The following is a 21,682-nucleotide window of genomic DNA, read 5'->3' as shown; positions in this document are numbered from 1 at the left end:
TTTCTTATCGCAAATCTGTTCAGCAACACTGAATACTGATGCAGCAGGTATGCCCAAGTATTTTCTCATCACTTGCTTCAGGTTTGAATACTCACTTCTGAATTTCCAATACAACAGCAGATCCTGGATCAGCAATGTACTGTTTTATTTCCGATTTTGAGTTAGGTTTATCCTCTGAATGAGAGTTTGCAATAATATTATTACAAAAACTCTACAATAATGATGAATCATAACCTAATTTTCAATAAATCTTACAAAACTAATATATAAAACTTATTAGAAGGTAAAACTTTAGTATAATCTGTACCGGTTTAAATAACAGATTTTTGCCGATTCCGATACTGATGCAGATATGTCAATTTCGGCCAATTTTCATACATCTGTAATCGGCTTCGACACATCCCTAGTTAGCAGTAATTGGAAAAAAGCCAAAACTTACGTTTTTTTTCCAAAAAGACAGCTTTTATCGGGGAAAAAAACGTCCATTCTCTAAATAAGACCCAGCTGAACCCCCTCCCCACCTTTGCAGGCCACTGTCAACTCCCCCTCTCTTTCTTCAGCTTGTTTGTAATGTCTACGATAGGCTGGGAAGTGTGGCACCAGTGACTTGTCTGACAGCTTGAAAGATATCAATCTCCGATCTGCTTCAGGCAGATACGACTTGCGGAAGGCAGTGCAAAGAACAAAAGCAGGATTATTTAGCACAGGCCATTCTTGTTCAAGGGCGCAAGGGACAAAAGTAGAATTCGAGAGTCTGGTTCCATGGTTGCAGCTGATAACAAAACCTGTATGAGAATGGGTGGCAGATGTTATGATCACGGAAATCTTGAACTCCCAAGAGCAGCATTATTTCAAGCAAGCAGAGTTAAAAACGTATAACTGAAGGCTTTTCCTTGTTGGGACTGAACTCGTCGAACGTATAACTGATGAAATCGTATTACTGAAATATTATAGCACGCAGCCTCATGGGAATTGGCAGGGACCGCCAGAAAGAAACATACTAACGAGAAAAACGTACTATCACGAAACGTATAATTGTAATTTCACTGTATGTAGTTTCCGATTTGGGAGTAAGACATGAAGGTGCATGGGGCACAAGGGAAAGTGGAGGTAGGAACCCGTACATTCACAATGTCAGTCATTGTGGAAGTGATGTGGTCATCAACATGCTCTGGTCGCCTTTACCACCCAGGGTTGCTTCCAGGATTTGTTTATAAGAGGCTGGGTGAACTCTAGAGCCACTTTAGAACAAGGTAGAAAAATTCCCACTTTAGACCACCCATGTTGGGAATTAGACCTGTCTCCCACATTGCACTCAGAAGCCCTACCAAGTAGATCACCATGGCTCTGATTTGGGAGTAAAGCAAGGCACAGTGGGAAAATTTGAACATAGTTTCTTAAAATTATATTTACATTGCAATAAGGATTTCATTTAAGATCACAGAAGAACTGCAAAATGGTGTAAATAGCCTAGGAAATAGCAGTAAATAGTCCACTTTTTGCATCCCTTTTGTCATTTTAGCGAGTTAAATGTTCAAATAACATCTTGTGTGCTCCTTTCTTGTAGACGCAGATACACTCCTCCACCTGAGAAACCTTTGACAGATTTGAAGAAGAAATATGACAAGCAGCCAGAGTTCATAGATTTCACTGGAATGATGCTACACGAATACCAGCTGGAAGGACTGAATTGGCTTCGATACTCATGGGGACAAGGAATAGATACAATTCTTGCAGGTTAGTTATGTTCACATTGTCATCAAGGCAACTTTTTGTTGAAGATATCTAATTGCTTATCAGTTGCTTGAAATAACTGAATGTAACTAATGTAAGTGAGAAGTTTTTGAATTAATGATTAACGTCTGCTTAAGGTGATGTTTATGCTTGTGTTCACTTCTCTGCTATATCGTGTTTTTAATGAACATACTTGCAAGTAGAACCTTGAGCAATAAACTTGCAGATTGCAATTTCTTGAATGGCACCCACTCCCTAGTGCATTCAAAAAGCTTATAATTGAGTCCAATAAAACAGAACTTATTGAAAAGTGCTTACTTTTGCTGAAAAAGGAGAAAAGGTAAGTGTTACAATTCTTCTCACGAATGCATTTCAAAACCAGAGAACGAAGCTTATTCTAAATATCGAAGGTTTTCTAATACAGAATGGACACAAATAATTGATCGTGTTTCAATGAAAACTAAAATAACCAAAGAAATTTATTAAAATGATTAAAAAAGAAAGTGCATAATCCTGTTTCTTAAATATTATTACATTCTTGAAAACCATATGGAGTAAATTATTGTAACATTCTTCTAAACGATTTCTTCCAAATAATAATTCTGTGCATTTGCTGCATTTTCCAGATGAGATGGGTTTGGGGAAAACAATTCAGACGATTACATTCCTGTATTCTCTCTACAAAGAAGGCCATTGTAAAGGACCGTTCTTGGTAAGTTCGATTATTTTTTAATGTGCCCAATTCCTATACAGAATTAATTTTATCTGTAGAATTTGCATGTTACTTGTAATATTATTAGTGTCCAAAACAATATTCTGGAGAGTTTGAAGTGGTGTAACAGCACTGTTCATTTTGGTAACATCATCAAGACATTTGTTAACATTCATGAGGAATGTGATAAATGCAGTTTAAGAATTACTTACGTGAAATTTCATATGAAGGCAGTGAGCCTTTAAAATTAATTGGAAATAACCATTAAATTGTGAAATGCAGAAATGCAAAATTTCACGTAAGTAATTTGGTGCCATGCTTGAATAAGAAAATAAGGGAAATATTGAATGTGCTATTACTAGAGCCACATATTTATGATGAATAAAATCAAGATTTCAGTACAAAACTGGGCACATTTCGGGATCAAAACTGGTATATAAAATGGCATTTCAATGTTAAAATGTTGAATAAAACCCTAAATTTGATTTAAAAACTACACTTATTATACAAAATTAACTTTTCCTGTCTAGTAGCACATTTATGTAGTTGTCAAGAGAATTAAATTGATTCCTGTATGAAAGAGTCCATTTTTGCTTCTCAAATATTTACAGTGAAATTAATCAATTTTCCGTGATTTGCATAACTCACAGGATAATTTGGACTTCAACAAATGTTGCATCGGTAAATAAACTTTAAATTTCATGTTTAAGAGCTTATTTCGGCTTTTGCCGTTCATTTCATATCATTTCGTGACAAAGCATGGTAGGAAAATTCACCTCAGACCTTACAGAAACATGAGAAAATAAGCATTATAGTAGTGTGTTATTTCACATTTCGTCTGTCCATGAAAAACTAAATATGCATGGTTCTAGTCATTATATCATGAAATGTAATTTGTTCAAGATGAATGAAATAACACAAACATGTTTTCATTTATTTACCTCCTTTTGTTTCCTTATAGTCACCAGCAAGTGTGTATAGTAACCAGCCATTGGAAATTAATTTCCTCATATCTTGTAATTTGAGACACGTATCCACAACCTGTAACGAATTGAAATTTGAGTTTTTGGAAATTCTAATAAGTATCAAGGCCTACTTGTACAAGCACCTATATTGTCCAGCTTCATTTATTGTACAATCCAAATGTAAAATGTAATGCCTCAGAAAGTACTAATTTTAATTTGGTATGTAGAATCCACTCTTGATTGTGACTATACCTGAACATAATGAACATAGCACATATTCAAAATTAATTGTTTCAATTTATTGCTGTTGCAAGCCTCATGTTTGTATTAATCCATCATGTGAGAACCAGAGGGCTATAACTGTAATTTATCAAATTTGCAAAGGAGAGGAAATAGCATATTCTTAGGAATATGTCTGAGTTTAAAAATATAGTCTGTAAATTGTAGAGTCATGACTCCAGCTCCAAATAGAGCTCTTCAGAGGAGTTTATTGAAACGAAACTGGAAACCCTATTTTTGGAGTTACGTTCCTCTGCTTCTCATAGGATGAACTGAAACTTATGAGTGCTTACCATTAGTGTATTGAGTCATCATTTCTTGTCCTACAGGTCAGTGCTCCGCTGTCAACAATAATTAACTGGGAAAGAGAATTTGAAACGTGGGCACCAGATTTTTATGTGGTGACGTACGTTGGAGATAAGGACTCCAGGATGATAATTCGTGAGCACGAGCTGTCATTCGAGGAAGGAGCTGTGAGGGGCGGAGGCAAAGCTTCAAGAGTGAAGTCTGCGACTGTGAAATTCCATGTGCTCTTGACAAGCTACGAACTTGTGTCCATTGATTCGGCATGCTTGGGCTCCATAGATTGGGCTGTTCTGGTTGTAGATGAAGCTCACAGATTGAAGAGTAACCAGTCAAAGGTATGTGAAGTAATAAATTCAAGTAACCTTGATTTGAACTTTTTTAGGGGGGAAAGGTGGAAAACTTAAAATGTGAGAAAACTAAAACATTCTGGAATTCATAATGACAATCGCAGAAGTCATATCTTGGTTTTCCTTCTTGCATTACTGGGGCTGTTTATTTGTAAGCTGTGTTTTTCAATTTCAAGGATTGATTTTTAAAATAGCTTATAATATGTAAGCTTTGCATCAAATTATCAGCCCTCCCTGATGGTAAAGTGCTAATGCTTCCAACTTGTAATCAAGGGGTCCTGGATTTGATTCCCACTGGTGGCACATTGCAATTCTTAAACCACTTTAAATTGCAGACTTATCCTGATTAGCCTATCTGGGCATAAAGTGTTCTAAACAAGCTTTGCCAAATTTTTGCATCAAATTATTAATGATTGATTTAGTTTAGTTTACTTTGCTTTTCTGCAATTTCAGGCTAATCGCAAAGATGCAGATGATTAATGAAATTGATGAATGGACACCCATGCCTTGGCTGGGATTCGAACCTGGGACCCCTGGCATTGGCATCAAACTATTGTATTCTGTTGATATGGATCAAAAGAATTGATTTTAAGTTTTCACTATTGTTTAACCATAATATTTTGGCCTGTAGTTTTGATAATGTCAATTAGATACAGTACCTTTCGTATATGATGATGATATAGTGACAAGTAAATACTGAGAATATTATACAATTTTCTTTACAAAATTGACTCATGAAATTAACTAACTTTGCTGTTATTATTTGTTTTAATTACAAATTTATTCCTCCCATAATTACAAAGTTAATGGTGAAATATCATGTAGATGCTCATTATGTTAATTAAGCCATGAGTTTGAAATACAGGAAAACCTCGTTAATACGAAGTTCAAGGGACCAAAATATGTCAACTTCGTATTAAACGACTTCGAGTTATCCAAACTTTTCAAGATGGCGCCTGTTTTCAGGTAAATAAAGTAGAGTATAAATTACCCCCACAAATGATGTTTTATACTTGGTAGTAGTTCAGAAAATAAGCTTTATATGTACTATATAATAATATTGTACATTTTAAAGAAAGTGTAAAAAATGTTACACAAAATGAGAACACGGAGCTTTACGCGGACACTAAGATTCCAAGGAGACGGTTAACACCATTTATCCTGCCTAGTTATACAACTGGTTATGCACGGGATGCATGTTGTGGCAAAAAGTCTTTTAAAAAATGGTATTTTCTTTTAATTGTGCAAAGTCGTTGCTCTTCCACAAAATTCTTACAATTTTAGTTCATAAGAAACCCGTTTGCACGGAGACCTACGGAAAGGAAAACAATCTGGTTTATTGCAAGAAGTGAAACTCGGAAGAATCTTGACAGTAGTCACACTGGCGCAAGCAAGAGACGGGAGATAATCGGACAGAATGAGTATTGGATTTTATGTGCGTTCAGTAGAACATTGTCCGTTACAGGATTAACTGGTAAGAGAAGATTCTCTTGGGAGAGAACACAACCTTTCCCTGGCACAAAACAAAACAAAAAAATCGGGGCTGTAAATTTCGTTCTGGTTCGGCTGTCTGAAACACATCGTAAAAAAATCATGTTTCCTTTGCTTCAGTTAACTTCATATTCACCCCCCCCCCCCTCTTCCCGCTTTGCAGGGATCAGTTCAAACTCTTCCTCAACTTGCATTGTAATCCACTCTGAAAAAGTAAACACACAACTTTCGATCTGTTTGCACGTGTATCCTAGGACACACGCACATGATAATCACTCTGGTTTGGATCCCACTTTAAACTGTATATTTAGTCCCGCTTAGCTCATCAGCATAAAATGATCTAAAAACAAGCTTTACGAAACTAGCGTATTTTCAGATTAATCGACAATTTATTGTAGGTTTCAGGAGTATTCTGGAGGTCAAACACTCGCTCCGCCAAAACTTTTCCTCTCGTATTCCTACTTTTTTTTTTTTTTTTCTAAACAGCAGCATGCTAATGGTTCTGAAGAAAAGTGGGGATTATATGGCTTTGCGAGATTCAAAACAACGACGCTTATTCCTTTGCACTGGATGAGTCATTGTAGTTATCGGCAAGCGAGAGCTAGACTGAACACTGGCGCCAGCTGCAGCATAAACACAATGAGGTGGGCTGGAAGTTAGAGCAGCAGGTGGCAGAAGGGAAATCATCGGCATTTTAAAGATAACGCAGTTGTCGGAGACCGAACTTTTATCAGCAGTGTGAAAAAAAAAAAATGATCCTTGCATTACATTTTACCATGCAACAGACAATAATACGGGCAATATTTCCTATCCAGACAGCTGCATTCAAACAAGAAAGAGGGACCTGAATTCTGCAATTATCGCATTACCATGCACACCAGTGGCGGATAATGAGCTGTTGTAGGAGAAGGAAGGGGGTCACTTTTCTTTTACTTATCATGCGGCTTTTGTTAGTTTTGAAGGTATTCAGAACTGTTTGCTTTTTTTTAGATGCCAAAGGAAAGGAGCCTGTATGCACACACAAGCAAGCAAGAAAATCGTGGCCGAAACAATTAGCAACAGCCCCCCCCCCCCCCCCCGTTTGTTGATAGATAAAGGGGAGAAGTCACTCAGACAACAAAACACTGTTTTGGTAAATTTTATGACTGGCACTGTTGGGAAACGTATGAAGCGGGAAACTGGAGTTGCAACATACATAAAATTGACGTCAACTTTTGCGGGAAACCTAGATGACAACGCGTTAAGCGGGTTGACGATCTGTAGTTGGCCTATGCGGCTTTGATTATCTGTAACAGTTTCCCTTTTTCTTTTATGAAGTTCTACAGGGCACAAAGAACACGCTTTTAATGAAAGTAGTTGCCGGAAGTTGTCGGCTACCAGGCCAAAAGTTGCTCGCTCACGGGAAATTGCTGTATCTCGAGTTCAGAGCTAGACAGATGGGTGAGAGTTCCAGGCGCCACGCATCTTGTATTTTGAAACATTCGTGCGATCTTATCTCGCATTTCTCATCGAGCACTGGTGAATATTTCCAAGTTGGCGCATTCAGTGGGGAAAGAACTTGACCTCCCATGCACATTGACAAAGAATGTCAATTTCCAGCGGGCATTTCTGGCTGCTTCCCTTGAGTTGTCATCAGCTCTTAAGACAAGGAAACATGTCAAGGTCAAGTTAAAATAACGTTCAAGCTCGCTTCACATTAGATCTTCTCTTGTCGACTTACGCAGGTGTCTACTTCGAATTAAGCGAAACCAGTTTTGCCGAAGGGTCTTGTAAAGAACTTCGTATTAAAAATGAACCGTACTGAAATACATTATAAATCCTATCTTATCGGCTGGGGAATGGGAAGAACTTCGGATTAAAGGGTACTTCATATTAACCAATATCGTATTAACGAGGTTTTCCTGTACTAATTTTTCGTAACAAGAATCACTGAAATGATTTTTTTTTATTTATTTATTTTTCTTAACATGCAATTGTCAGTGAACTCCATTGATGAACATCAGATTTAAATGTAACAAATCCTGTACCTTTGGTCTTATTTTAGTTTTTCCGAGTACTGAAGAGTTACTCAATTAATTACAAACTGCTGTTAACTGGAACTCCTCTGCAAAACAACTTGGAGGAATTATTTCATTTGCTCAATTTCTTGTGTGAAGAAAAGTTCAATGATCTTGCCGCATTCCAAAATGAATTCGCTGATCTGTCAAAAGAAGAGCAGGTAAAGAAGTTACATGACATGCTGGGACCACACATGCTGAGGAGGTTGAAAGCAGATGTATTGAAGGTTTGTACATACATTTATTTGAAAATTATTAATATGTGCTTTGTTCTTGTGCAGGTTTAATTTCCAAATCTTGTTTTGTTCTGTCCTATTGCAATTAAATAGCAAATGCTTTTCTCAAGGATAAATAAATTGAGATGTACTTTCCAAATAAAAAAGTAGTAGTTTTTAGTTGAAATTCCGTAGAAAATTTGAATAACACTCCATAGAGATTGTGAATATTGTCAAATGGATACACATTAATCACTTTGCCATATTGATAATATCTTTTCATACTTAATATGTGCAGTGATACCAAATTTGGGCTCATAAAAATTCCAGCTGAAATTGATACGCAGCGGAGCACATTGCACAGTGTTTCGGATCCCACTTTAAACTGTAGATTCAGTCCCAATTAGCCTATCTGTGCATAAAGTGGCTTAAAACAATAATTCAGTTCAATTTTCCATCTGAAACTACTTGTTCATTACACTATTTTATTCATGGTAACTTTTTAAAATTGTCAGAATTATTATTATTATTATTATTATTATGTAATTAAATTATTATTATATAATTAAATTACTATTTAAAATTATTAAAAGCATGTCTTATGATATAAATGCTGAAAAGGTATTTCCCCTTTTTAAATATGTGTTTTTATTTTTTTTATTTTTAACTCATTTGACTACATGTTGTCTCTCCAGATACATTTTTCATTTACAAGTTCCATGTAAACTGTTATAACAGTTAATTGTTGACTATTGTCACATTACACACTGTAAGAAGCACAAGACTAACAGTGAAAACTTTCTTATTTCAGAACATGCCTTCCAAATCTGAATTTATTGTAAGAGTTGAATTATCACCCATGCAGAAGAAATACTACAAGTATATCCTTACAAGGAATTTTGAAGCCTTGAATGCTAAGGGAGGAGGTCAACAGGTAAAGAAATAACAAGCTTGAATCTTTCTTTCAAGAGTGAAAAATCTCCTCAAATTCTTTCAAGGTATCTCTTATTCTGGATACAATATTACAACCCAGTTTTATTTATTTATTTATTTGGATATCTACCCTAATGTAAATTAGTTGAATTACTTGTGCACTAGTATTTTGAATATAAGAAATTGATGAAAAATTGAGGCATCCGTATGTTTACACTGTTTCATCTTAAACAACATAAACATTCTTTTAAAATATTGTTGCAGGTGTCCCTGTTGAACATAATGATGGATCTGAAGAAGTGCTGCAACCATCCGTACCTGTTCCCAGCAGCAGCCCAGGAAGCACCAACCATGGCCAATGGCACATACGAGACTGGGGCCTTAATTAAGGCCTCGGGGAAGCTGGTCTTACTCTCTAATATGCTGAAGAAGTTACGAGATGAAGGGCACAGGTAATAAGATGTATAATGATGTCTGTAGGCCTCGATTTTGTATTATGGTACCTCTCAAATGATAATAACGTTATGTGGTAGTTAAGCAATTCTCAGCAGGTTTTCTGCATACTGTGTCATGAAATTAAACATATAATGTGTAAAACTTAATTTTTAAATGCATTATGAATATCACTGCAAATTGAAGGGGTGGGACTTTGATAATTATTTATAGTAATTGTCAGCTGATAATGTTTTTTATAGGTTCTTCCTGTTCTTATGAATATAAAAGTCTGATTAAATATTCCTAAAAGAATTTGTTTTTGTAAATATCTACATAATAATAAATATCTATATAAATTCAGGTTTATACAATTTCAGATTGGTACACTATTGGTAATGGAATAACCCCTAGTGAATAACAATACAATGCATTAACGGAAGAATTGAAATTACTGATTTTCAAAAAGAATCAGCACTAATGGAGGCTTGAATTGACTAGGCTATGAATGTGTGACTTACACATTTCATTATGCTTTTGTCATAGAGAAGTTTCCACATAAGTCACAGTGAATTAATTAATTTAATACTTAATACACATCTTTTGTGTTAGTTTATGTCCTATACAGGGAAAGTCAAAATGATTGACCCGATTTCAGACATTTATTCTGTGAAATATAATAAACAAATGTTATTGTGAGACACGTGCTAAGAAAGGTAAAGTGTCAAAGTTTTTTCAAACAAGTCACAATTGAGTCATTCCATGCGAAATCAACACAGCCTTTGACCTGACCATCTCCGATTTTCATGAAATTTGGGGAGTTGAAACTATGCATGGAACTTAGTAACTATGAAAATTTTTAGTCTCGTGCATCTTGTAATTGTTAAATTATTCAAGGTCAAAGTTAGCAGAAATTGCCCTTTGAGCCCGCTTAGCTATACTAAATCTGCGGTAACTCCGCCCCTATTTTGCCTAGGAAGCTCAAATAAAGCTTATTGTACAGGGAATTGAATAAGCTTTCCAGTGATATATAACAAGCCTACCTTTGGATAAAAATATAATTTTGTCACGTGACCTTGACTTTTGACCTTGAATATCTCAAAACATGTCATCACCAAAAATCGTGAAAAAAATATATTTGGTCCCTCATACCATACTCTAAAACATACCAAAAAATCATTCTGGGACTGCAATGGGATCAGAAGATACAAAATAATATGTGTAACTATGTGACTGATAAAAGCCCCATTATATGAACTATGACGAGTCAAATGTCCCTTAACACCCCCTACAAAATGTGAAGGAGTTATCCTGGGTATAATTGGTCATGAAAGAAATAGGTTAATCACAGGGAGATCCCTAGCCGTGTGTGTCAAGCGCAGGTCGGGCATATTGTTGACCGCCATATTGAATTCAACGCAAAAATTTCAAAGGAAAGTGGGTGATGTGAAATATCAAATGAGGCTAGAATTTCACGAGAAATGAAGTGACGAAGGTTTATCCAACATATCTTACGCCAGCAAAAAGTTATACACATATCTTTCACTTACGATATATGCACATTATAATGTTGTCAATGTTCCTGTGAGCACACTCGTTGACGTCTCTCACACTCGCATAGAACATTTGGCAATGTAGCATGTGCAGCAACATCGCAAGCAGCAACTATGCCTTCTCTCAGATGGTCAATATCAGGGACTTTTAGTGCATGCACCATTCTCTTCAAATGTTTCTGAAGGTAAAAGTCCTCCTAAGATGTTAGATCTGGGGAATGTGCAGGCCTTTTAATAGATCCCCGTGTGCCCATCAATCTACCTAGAAAATTACCATGAAGAAATTGTGCAAATGTCCACATAGTGTGGTCACACTCTGTCCTGTTTCAAAACTCTCGAAAAGTGCCATATCCCGTAAGCAAGTGTGAAAAAACCTGTTCACTTAACAAATCCAAGAAGCCCTCACCATTTAAGGTTCCGTTGTTGTATATGGACCAACCATTTCCGTTAGCCATACATTATACCACATAATTAGCTTACCAGCAGCAACCATTCGACTGAGCAAATCACAGGTATTGCATATTATTTTTATTAATTTCACCGTGAACATAAAAATTATCCTCGTCAATGAAGAATTTTTCTTTCCAAAGGAACTGTCACGTAATTGTTTGAGATACTTTTCCCAATATTCTTCACTATTCAACTATTTGGTGAATGTAGCTGATTAAAATCATATGCAATGTGCGTATACTTCTTTCTCTCCCAAGATGTCAACGTGATCTCGATGAGTTCCTAACACGTTAGGAGCATTCCAATGCTTTGTTTTTAACACCTTGAAAAGGAGAAAATAGTTACAAGCATGCAGTAATAAATTTTTGCTGGTTAAATATATGTTGGATAAACCTTCGTCACTTCATTTCTCGTGAAATTCTATCCTCATTTGATATATCACATCACCCCCTTTCCTTTGAAATTTTTGCGTTGAATTCAATATGGCGGTCAACAATATGCCGGATCTGCATTTGACACACACGGCTAGGGATCTCCCTGTGCCTAACCTATTTCTTTTATGACCAATTATACCCAGGATAACTCCTTCACATTTTGTAGGGGGTGTTAAGGGACATTTGACTCTTCATAGTTCATGTAATGGGGCTTTTATCAGTCACATAGTTACACATATTATTTTGTATCTTCTGATCCCATTGCAGTCCCAGAATGATTTTTTGGTATGTTTTAGAGTATGGCATGAGGGGCCAAATATATTTTTTCACAATTTTTGATTATGACATGTTTTGAGATATTCAAGGTCAAAAGTCAAGGTCACGTGACAAAATTATATTTTTATCTAAAGGTAGGCTTGTTATATATCACTGGAAAGCTTATTCAATTCCCTGTACAATAAGCTTTATTTGAGCTTCCTAGGCAAAATAGTGGTGGAGTTACAGCACATTTAGTATAGCTAAGCGGGCTCAAAAAGGGCAATTTCTGCAAACTTTGACCTTGAATAATTTACCAATTACAAGACACATGAGACTAAAAATTTTCATAGTTACTAAGTTCTATGCATAGTTTCAACTCCCCAAGTTTCATGAAAATCGGAGATGGTCAGTTTAAAAATTGCTCATATCTGTGTTGATTTGGCATGGAATGACTCAAGTGTTCTATGTAAGCACCTCGCGTAACACGGCACACATCAAGCCGATAGTCTATCTCCTGCCAAACCTTGTGTAGCATGTTGCGGTCAATATCAGCAATGGCTGCTGTGATGCAGGCATGCAGGTCATCCAATGTTGTTGGAAGTGGTGGTACGTAAACATGATCCTTGACAAAACCCCACATGAAGAAATTACATGGGGTCAAGTCAGGGGAACAAGGTGTCCAATGAAGGAGAGGTCGATCCTCCGTAGATGCACGGCACATCCAATGTTGTTCCAATGCCCCATTGAGATGGTCCCAAATGCTGCCATGGTAATGCGTGGGGAAGGGGGGTGGGGGGCACGATCCAATTGGAGAATGAAATCTGCGCTATCCTCTGCAAGCTGTGGAAGAAGCCATAGTTGCAGCATATCAAGGAAAACAAGTCCTGTCACAGTATGTTCATGGAAGAAAAAGGGTTCATAAATCTTTTCATGGGAAATGGTACAAAAGGCATTCACTTTGGGAGAATATAGTTCTTGTTCCACAAATTCATGGGGGCTAGCAGTTCCCCAAATCCTTACGTTGTGTCTATTCACTTTCCCTGAAAGGTGAAAAGTTGCTTCATCACTCAGAGAACCCATCCGTTTCCATTAATGCGAGAAAATCAGCACAGAAGGATGCGCACAAAGCATAATCAGTGTATTTTAAGGCTTGAACTAGTTGCAAGCTGTAGAGTTTCATTTGTAAACCTTTCCGCAGAACCTGCCAGACAGTTTTCTGTGGAAACTAAAACTCTCTCGCTGCCCGGTAGGTAGACTTCTGTGGACTCCGCATGAAACATGTGCGCACTTGTTCCACTGTCTCTTCCCCAGTCGACGGATGGCCAGTCGATTTTCGTTTACAGATGTAGCTCGAATCTCTGAAATGTTCATACCACTTACGGATGGCTGATATTTGGTACGGAAATGCCATTGCACACTAATCACAGACTTGTTCACATGATAATCAAGCACACAGAAAGATCTCTGTTCTCCAGTCAATGCCATTTTCCTGCTCGCTGCTGACTCCTAGTGGTAGAAAGTGGAAACACTGCGTGAAAACTAAACGTTGAAAGTTAACCTTTTGAAGCGCATGTCTCACAATAACATATGTTTATTAGATTTCACAGAATAAATGTCTGTAATCGGGTCCATCATTTTGACATACCCTGTATATGTTTTATATTTCATAATACGGTATATACACCTTTCCTTGTAGTGCTTGTTGTGGATGTTGTATATTGTGGAACAAGTTTGTTTCATATTTTGGAGTAAAATGGTTTGCAATAAATATAATACTGAAAAATGGAAGAAAATAATGTAGTTTAGGATTGAAAAATGTAAAAACTTTAGTCTGCAATGCTATTTTTTTTAAATTATAATTTTAATTTTTGTACAACATAAACTTTAAGAGTAATTGAAAAATGTGATTATTTTTTAAAAGCAGTGATGCCAATATAAATGATCCATCTGTCTAACTAAAGCTGCCCCCTAAAAGTATTAAGCACAAGCCCATATCACCAATTGGTGTAGTTTAGTCAAGATTTTTAATAGATGTGGGAGGCCTCCCCGATGGCGCAGTGGTTGCGATGTCGCCTCCTAATCAAGGCAAGGAGTCCCGGTGGAGGCACATAGTGGTTCAGATCCCACTTTAAATTGTAGGTCCAGTCCCGATTAGCCTTACTGTGCATAAAGTGGACTTAAAACACCAACTCAACTTAATAGATGTGGGGATGGCACAAGGTTTTATATGTACACATTACTTTGCAGGGTTCTGATATTCTCCCAGATGACAAAAATGTTGGATATACTGGAAGATTTTCTCGAAGGCGAGGGCTACAAATATGAAAGAATTGATGGGAGCATAACTGGATCATTACGACAAGATGCAATAGACAGATTTAATGCTCCTAATGCTCAACAGTTTGTGTTCCTTCTGTCCACAAGGTACTGTGTCATTAATCAGTTCTTTCTTTCTTTTCGCTGTATTTTAAAGCTAGCTTGAACATCTACTGATGTTAGAACTGGGTAACTTAATTTTATATTCATGATTGGGAAAAGAGAGACGCGGTAGTATATAAATACGGAGAAACTAGTACTCACTTTTATCCGCGAAGCTGTTTTTTCTTCTTTTTCGATTAATTTCAGTGGCCACTGCCACCATCCTCGTTGGAACTTGCTGCGCTGTTGCTTGGCGTGCGTCTTTTGTTCGTAGTTCTCTGGCTGCCGTTAGGTGCGCTGTGCGTCTTGGTGCGTCGTCTGCTATTTCCGGGCGATAACTGCTGCAGTAGTGGAATCCAAGTATGGTGCGCTTGCCCGCTATCGATGTTTAGTTCGTGCGGGAAGTGCATTATGGCGTGCGTTTCCTTGATTTTGGTGTCTATGAGCGTGTGGGCAGTGTGTTTGACTCGAACCTTTTGAATTTTATGGCTATTGTATTTGATATGTCTAGCAAGACCAGTAGTGGGTTGGGCTTTTTTCGCATCTGCTAGGTGCTGTTGGATTCTTTCATTGACAGATCTGATGGACCTGCCGATGTAATGAGCCTTGCATTCACACTCTGCATCATATACACCTGGGTTGTCAAGGGGGGAGAGGAAGTACCGTTTGTGCTTGTTCAGTTTATCAGTTATTTTGGAGTTGGGTTTGTGCGCTACTTTGATGCCAAATGGGAGAAGGGCTTTGGCTATGCGGTTGGAAGTGGTGGGATGGTAGGGGAAGGCAAACCATTTATATTGGTCGCTGGGGGTTGGTTGTGGCTGGGTTGCTTGTGGCAGTTGCTTGGTGCAGTAAGGCGGAAATACAGGTCAGACACCCTAACCTACCACAATCAACCCATCCACAAGCAACCCAGCCACAACCAACCCCCAGCGACCAATATAAATGGTTTGCCTTCCCCTACCATCCCACCACTTCCAACCGCATAGCCAAAGCCCTTCTCGCATTTGGCATCAAAGTAGCGCACAAACCCAACTCCAAAATAACTGATAAACTGAACAAGCACAAACGGTACTTCCTCTCCCCCCTTGACAACCCAGGTGTATATGATGCAGAGTTGTGAATGCAAGGCTCATTACATCGGCAGGTCCATCAGATCTGTCAATGAAAGAATCCAACAGCACCTAGCAGATGCGAAAAAAGCCCAACCAACTACTGGTCTTGCTAGACATATCAAATACAATAGCCATAAAATTCAAAAGGTTCGAGTCAAACACACTGCCCACACGCTCATAGACACCAAAATCAAGGAAATGCACGCCATAATGCACTTCCCGCACGAACTAAACATCGATAGCGGGCAAGCGCACCATACTTGGATTCCACTACTGCAGCAGTTATCGCCCGGAAATAGCAGACGACGCACCAAGATGCACAGCGCACCTAACGGCAGCCAGAGAACTACGAACAAAAGACGCATGCCAAGCAACAGCGCAGCAAGTTCCAACGAGGATGGTGGCAGTGGCCACTGAAATTAATCGAAAAAGAAGAAAAAACAGCTTCGCGGATAAAAGTGAGTACTAGTTTCTCCGTATTTAATTTTATAGGTAAGAACATTTTTTTTTTATGTTGCAGTATACTCTTATCTTCACATACAGTGGTAGTTGTTTTCCACAGATTAACTGTTCCTTCTTTATCCTCAGGGACTTTAGTTAAAATAATACAATTACAGTGGAACCTTGATTTTACGTTTTTCAGGGGATCAAGCTGAAAAAACTTAAAATGCAGGAAAATGTAAAATCGGGGTTCCACTGTATATATAGGGTTGAGCTAATTCTGTTGCTGATGTATCAGTATGGTCAGTGCGTTTCTGGAGTCTGGGTTTCTCACAATTTGTGCAAAAATGTCCCTCAACCCTTTAGTGGAGTCTTAATTATTCAGGAAATTAACTCAAAATTTGAAATCTTTGTTTATTATACAACCATACTCCGATGCAATTCTGTCCATATTTCAAAGTTAAACTCTTAGTAAATGAAGGCAGTATAATTGCAATGGAATAATTTGGCATTATTAATCAACATTCTGACCAACTTTTAATTGTTACAGTGTTCAAGCATCAGTACTTGTAGGAATGTTAGCCCAGTGTGAGTACAGTGGAACCTCAATTTTACATTTTCCAGGGGGCCAAGGTGAAATCACTTAAAATGCAAGAAAGTGCAAAATCTGGAAAACATTTTGATTTATTGGATCCATAAGGAATGAATGAATAATGTGGGGAAACATAAAATTGTGGTTTCACTGTAAATGGTATCAGCTCAGTCCAAATTGTCACTGATTTACCAAGATAATATCACATGCTGTGCAAGTGTACTGTATTTTTTGGATCTCTGTATTATGTAGTGTGGTTACACAGGGAACAGGGTGTCTACCGGTCTGGAAATCCGGGAAAAGTCATGGAATTTACTTTTTTATTGAATAGTCATGGAAATGTCAGAGAAATTTACCAGTTTCTGGAAAATGCAACATTTTTGTAGTAGTTCACTAGAAGTAGGTTTCTGAACAAAGATAAAAAAGTTGAAGATAGATTTTTTTTATTTGTTGTTGACAAGCTATACTTAAGTATGATATACCTAGTATGACTGGTAGTTAGAGTACAATTTTGAATATTAAAATACTCTAGATAAAGGTGTCATGCTTTAAACTATTTTCAAATAGAAACCTACTGCAGTTAGATATTGGCTTTCGCCACTTTCTTATTGCAATTTTTTGGTTGTATTTGATTGATATTAGAATTAATACACATATTAATAAATTTTATATAATTAGTAGAGGCACATATTTTTGGTAAATAAAGAAGCAAAATTTCAGGTTCAAAAGCGGTAAATAAAATAAAATTTTGCTGTTATAGCGGTGAAAAAGCGGTATATAAAATGACATTTTTCAAATGTGAATATAATCCAAAATGTGATTTAAAAACTGCATTTATTACACAAAATAAACATATCCCTTCTAATAGCACATTTATGTCCTTACCAGAATATTAAGTTTATTCCTGTATAAAGGGGTTAATTTTTGCCTCGCAAATATTTACAGCAGAATTAATAAATTTTCTGTGAATTGCATAACTCTCAGGATAATTCTGACTTCAGAAATTGTCGCATCGGTAAATAAACTCTAAACTTCGTGTTTAAGAATCTATTTTGCATTTTGCAGTTCATTTTGCATCATTTTGTGACAAAACAGGGTAGGAAAATGCACCTCGCACCTTTCAGAAACATGAAAAACTAACATTACAATGTGTTATTTCACATTTCGTGTTTTCGTCAAAAACGAAAAATGCATACCTCTAATATTTATGCTATAATTGTTATGATTTTTTATGTAAAAAGAATTATTTGTTTACCATTAGTCGATACATGGAATGTATTATGTAAAGCCCCTGATGTTCCTATCCAACAGTCAATTTCTGTTCAGTTTCTGTTCTCATTTTTACTTTTAATATGTGAAGTGAATATTCTAAAACTTGATTAACCCGTAATGGGCATGGTGCCAGATTGCAACACAAAGGGCATCACGTGGTACCGTGGATCACCAAATTGCATTTACTATTTCCAAGACTTATTCCAAACATTAGCAAACTTTTTCACAAATGATCATGTATTTTGGACCTTCTTTATGGAATTATGATAAACTTTAATCCACTATTTTCGTTATTGCCGTTTTTATTGCTCAGTTTATCTAACGCTACAAAAACTGTCACATATTCGTGAACGGGTCTATAAATACATTGCCATATTTCTGAAAGATACAAAAAATTATTTACTTGTTCAATTATCACAAAACATACATAGTTACCCAAAGAAAACAAAATCTCATAAAAAGTCACACAAAGAAATTTCTGCACAATGTCAAAATGAGGGGAAAAGCTCATTGATTAGCGCAATAGTCATTTGCAATAAGAACCGGACTCCTGTGGTGGAGTGGTTAGCATATCGCGCTAAGACACCTGGGATTCCGGGTTCGAATCCCGGCCTGGGCATGGATGTTTGTGAGTGTCCATTCATCAATTTCATCATATCATCACTCATCCCCCATCTTCACAAATCATCAATCAATTTGTAATAAGTGCTTCATTATCACTTTTATGAGACTCCAAATCTGATATTTCACTTCCACTTCGAACCTCTTCAAGTGTGGCAAGAATATTTCAACTAAAAGACAGATCATGAAATCTGATTCTCGCACCATGTTCCATGCCGAAAGACTTACGCAAAGGGCATCGCATGATTCACCAGTGGGCATTGCTCTGAAACATAAACGCAGCGAGCAAAGTGGCACCAGGGGGTTATGTGATATTCCAAAATATGAAGCTACTGAAAAGAAGAGAGAAATGAGTGTTATTGTTTCCGAGAACGAGAGAGTTGTTCTAGGCCGTGGGTCCCAGGGAACATGCCATGCTCGTTATGGGTTAAGTGGGATTCTGAGTGTGGTGTTTAGTTAAAATGTAGTAGAGATGGGATCGATTAATTGGTACTCTATCGGTATCGGCTGATATAGGAATATCGGTGTATCGGTATAATTACCGATTATTTTACCAATCTGATATATTGATAAATATCTGATAATTTAGTACAAAAGTCTGCCATTTTGTTGTAATCTTAATGGATAATCTGCATGCCCTAATTTCTAAAAAAGTAATTTGCAATTTCTTTTTCACTACAGTCACCTTGAAATACACATTTATTAAGGAGGTCAAAACCTTTCAGGTTCTTCAATAATCATTTCTAATTTTATATCGGATCGGTAGAATATTGGTTATCGGTATTGGTAAATTTCATATCGGTACTTTATCGGTATCGGCCAAAATTTCATATCGGCCCATCCTAATGTAGTGACCTTCTTACACACATGTTCAAATATGTGAATTGCCCTAATGACCTAGTCTGGAAAATTTTGGTTCTTGGTCTGGAAAACCTGTAAAACTCGGGGAATTTTGTTTTTATGAAATTGTAGACACCCGGAGGGACGAATGTTATATTACCACTCCTCCCCTTGCCATGTATCTTATAGAATGTTTAGAATGTAGAACTCAGGTTTACATTTTTCATTTTTATATATGCTAATTTAGATTGTCAGGATGTAATTGCAATTGTTGATGTGTGTAAAAACAAATGTGAGTTATAGGTTTGGTCAATTTGTTTTATTAAATATAGTATGAAGAAGGTACATGGGGAGGCTTTTTATTGTTTGGATTTTAGTTCCATATTTGCGAAGTTTATTACATTGTGACATTAACATTATTAGAATAGCAACACAAACACAAGTAAAGAAATCAACGCCACAAAAGCATACTCTCGTTTTGTTGTTTGTGTTGCAATGTAGGCCAGTTATGATTATCACAGCATATAGCATTAGATTTATACAAAATTTAATTATTAGAGTTGTATATGTTATCATATATGGTACATTTAGAAGATTGGAGCTTTTTCCTCCTTATAAAAGTACTATATGACAGTTTTTGTTCTTTGTTTACAGAGCTGGTGGTCTTGGTATAAATTTAGCAACAGCTGATACTGTTATAATTTATGATTCAGATTGGAATCCTCACAATGATATCCAGGCTTTTTCTCGTGCTCATAGGATTGGACAATCCAACAAGGTAGGGAGTAGTAGAAATTATGTGGTTTTTCACCAATTATTTCAAAGTATGTTCTTTCAGAATAGCAATATGAAATATAAAGTAACAGAGAATTCAAAGAAATATGGTCGTTCTTCACGAAAGGTATTAAAGTTGAATTGGTGTTTAATAATATATATATACAGGTAATGGACAAAATAATATGAACACCTTGGTTTGCAAAGGCCTATATACACCGTCGTGGAAAAGGAACAACACTCAGCAGAGATTTCAATCATCTAGTGGCGATGAAAGCAAACATATCAGTCTATCAGAAGCTGGTGTGAGAGTTGCATGCGAGCAGTCAGCTATCCGTCAAATGCAGGTACGTCCGACCCTTCAGACTTCAAAAGAGGCATGATCATAGGAGCCCGCCTGGCTGGAGCATCTGTGACAAAAACAGCTACACTTGTTGGTGAAGCACGAAGCACAGTGTCAACTGTTCTGACAGCCTACAGACAACATGGAAAGACAACGTCTGCAAAGGAGAATAGTGGGCGAAAAACAAAGTTATCCAACAGGGATTGACGTGTGTTGAAGCGAATAGTGACTCGAAAGCACAAGACAACACTGTCCCAGATAACCGCAGAGATGAACAATCACCTCCAGGACCCTGTATCAACGAAAACCATTCAAAGGGAGCTGCATTCTGTGAACATTCATGGCAGAGTTGCCATCCCCAAACCGTTGGTGACTCCACGTAATGCAGTGACACGAAGAAGGTGGTGCCAAGAGCACAAGAATTGGACACAGCAGCAATGGGAACATGTGATATGGTCAGACGAATCGTCTTTCACATTATTTCAGACCACAGGACGTGTTTATGTGTGGAGAACTCCTGCTGAAGCATTTGATATTGACTGCTTAGTGCCTGCCATGAAACATGGTGGGGGGTCTGTGATGGTTTGGGGGGCTATATTTTGGAATGGTATTTGCCCACTTGTCGTCCTGCGTGGGAGAATCAACGCAGAGAAGTACTGCACCATCCTGGGTGACCACCTCCATCCCATGGTTCAGACTTTGTTTCCCGATGCATGCCCCATCTTCCAAGATGATAACGCCCCTATTCACACTGCTAGGTGCATTGATGCATGGTTTGATGAGCACAGTGATGAGGTAGAACATCTCATCTGGTGTCCACAGTCCCCCGATCTTAACATCATTGAGCCTTTGTGGGGTATTTTGGAGGCCAAAGTGCATAATCGGTTTCCACCTCCAATGACACTTTCGGAAGCTGAGACTGTTTTGTGCGAGGAGTGACTACGTATTCCAGTTCACACTGTACAGGACCTTTATTTGTCTATCCCACGTAGGATACAAGCTGTCATTCAGGCAAGGGGGGGGGGGCAATCCCCTACTAATACAAATTTTCTGCAATTGCATTGGTGTTCATATTATTTTGTCCATTACCTGTATATATATTT

General features: G+C 37.3%; 1 protein-coding gene across 8 annotated transcripts in view; it reads left to right on the top strand.

The window, feature by feature from the left end:
• The window catches only part of LOC145998819 (ATP-dependent chromatin remodeler Mi-2-like), a 117,675-nt gene that overhangs the window by 51,461 nt on the left and 44,532 nt on the right, over positions 1–21,682 (top strand). For all 8 annotated transcript variants that reach the window (XM_083135465.1, XM_083135467.1, XM_083135464.1 and 5 more), the window contains exons 14-21: positions 1,568–1,737; positions 2,361–2,446; positions 4,020–4,331; positions 7,879–8,118; positions 8,918–9,040; positions 9,304–9,491; positions 14,414–14,590; positions 20,117–20,240. In XM_083135465.1, the coding sequence (XP_082991591.1) occupies positions 1,568–1,737; positions 2,361–2,446; positions 4,020–4,331; positions 7,879–8,118; positions 8,918–9,040; positions 9,304–9,491; positions 14,414–14,590; positions 20,117–20,240 (1,420 nt within the window). The remainder of the gene's footprint in view (positions 1–1,567; positions 1,738–2,360; positions 2,447–4,019; positions 4,332–7,878; positions 8,119–8,917; positions 9,041–9,303; positions 9,492–14,413; positions 14,591–20,116; positions 20,241–21,682) is intronic.

This window comes from Lepisma saccharinum, chromosome 14 (genome assembly GCF_977018435.1).
Source record: "Lepisma saccharinum chromosome 14, izLepSacc3.1, whole genome shotgun sequence".
NCBI classification, from domain to species: domain Eukaryota; kingdom Metazoa; phylum Arthropoda; class Insecta; order Zygentoma; family Lepismatidae; genus Lepisma; species Lepisma saccharinum.
This window is presented reverse-complemented; position numbering and strand designations above follow the sequence as displayed.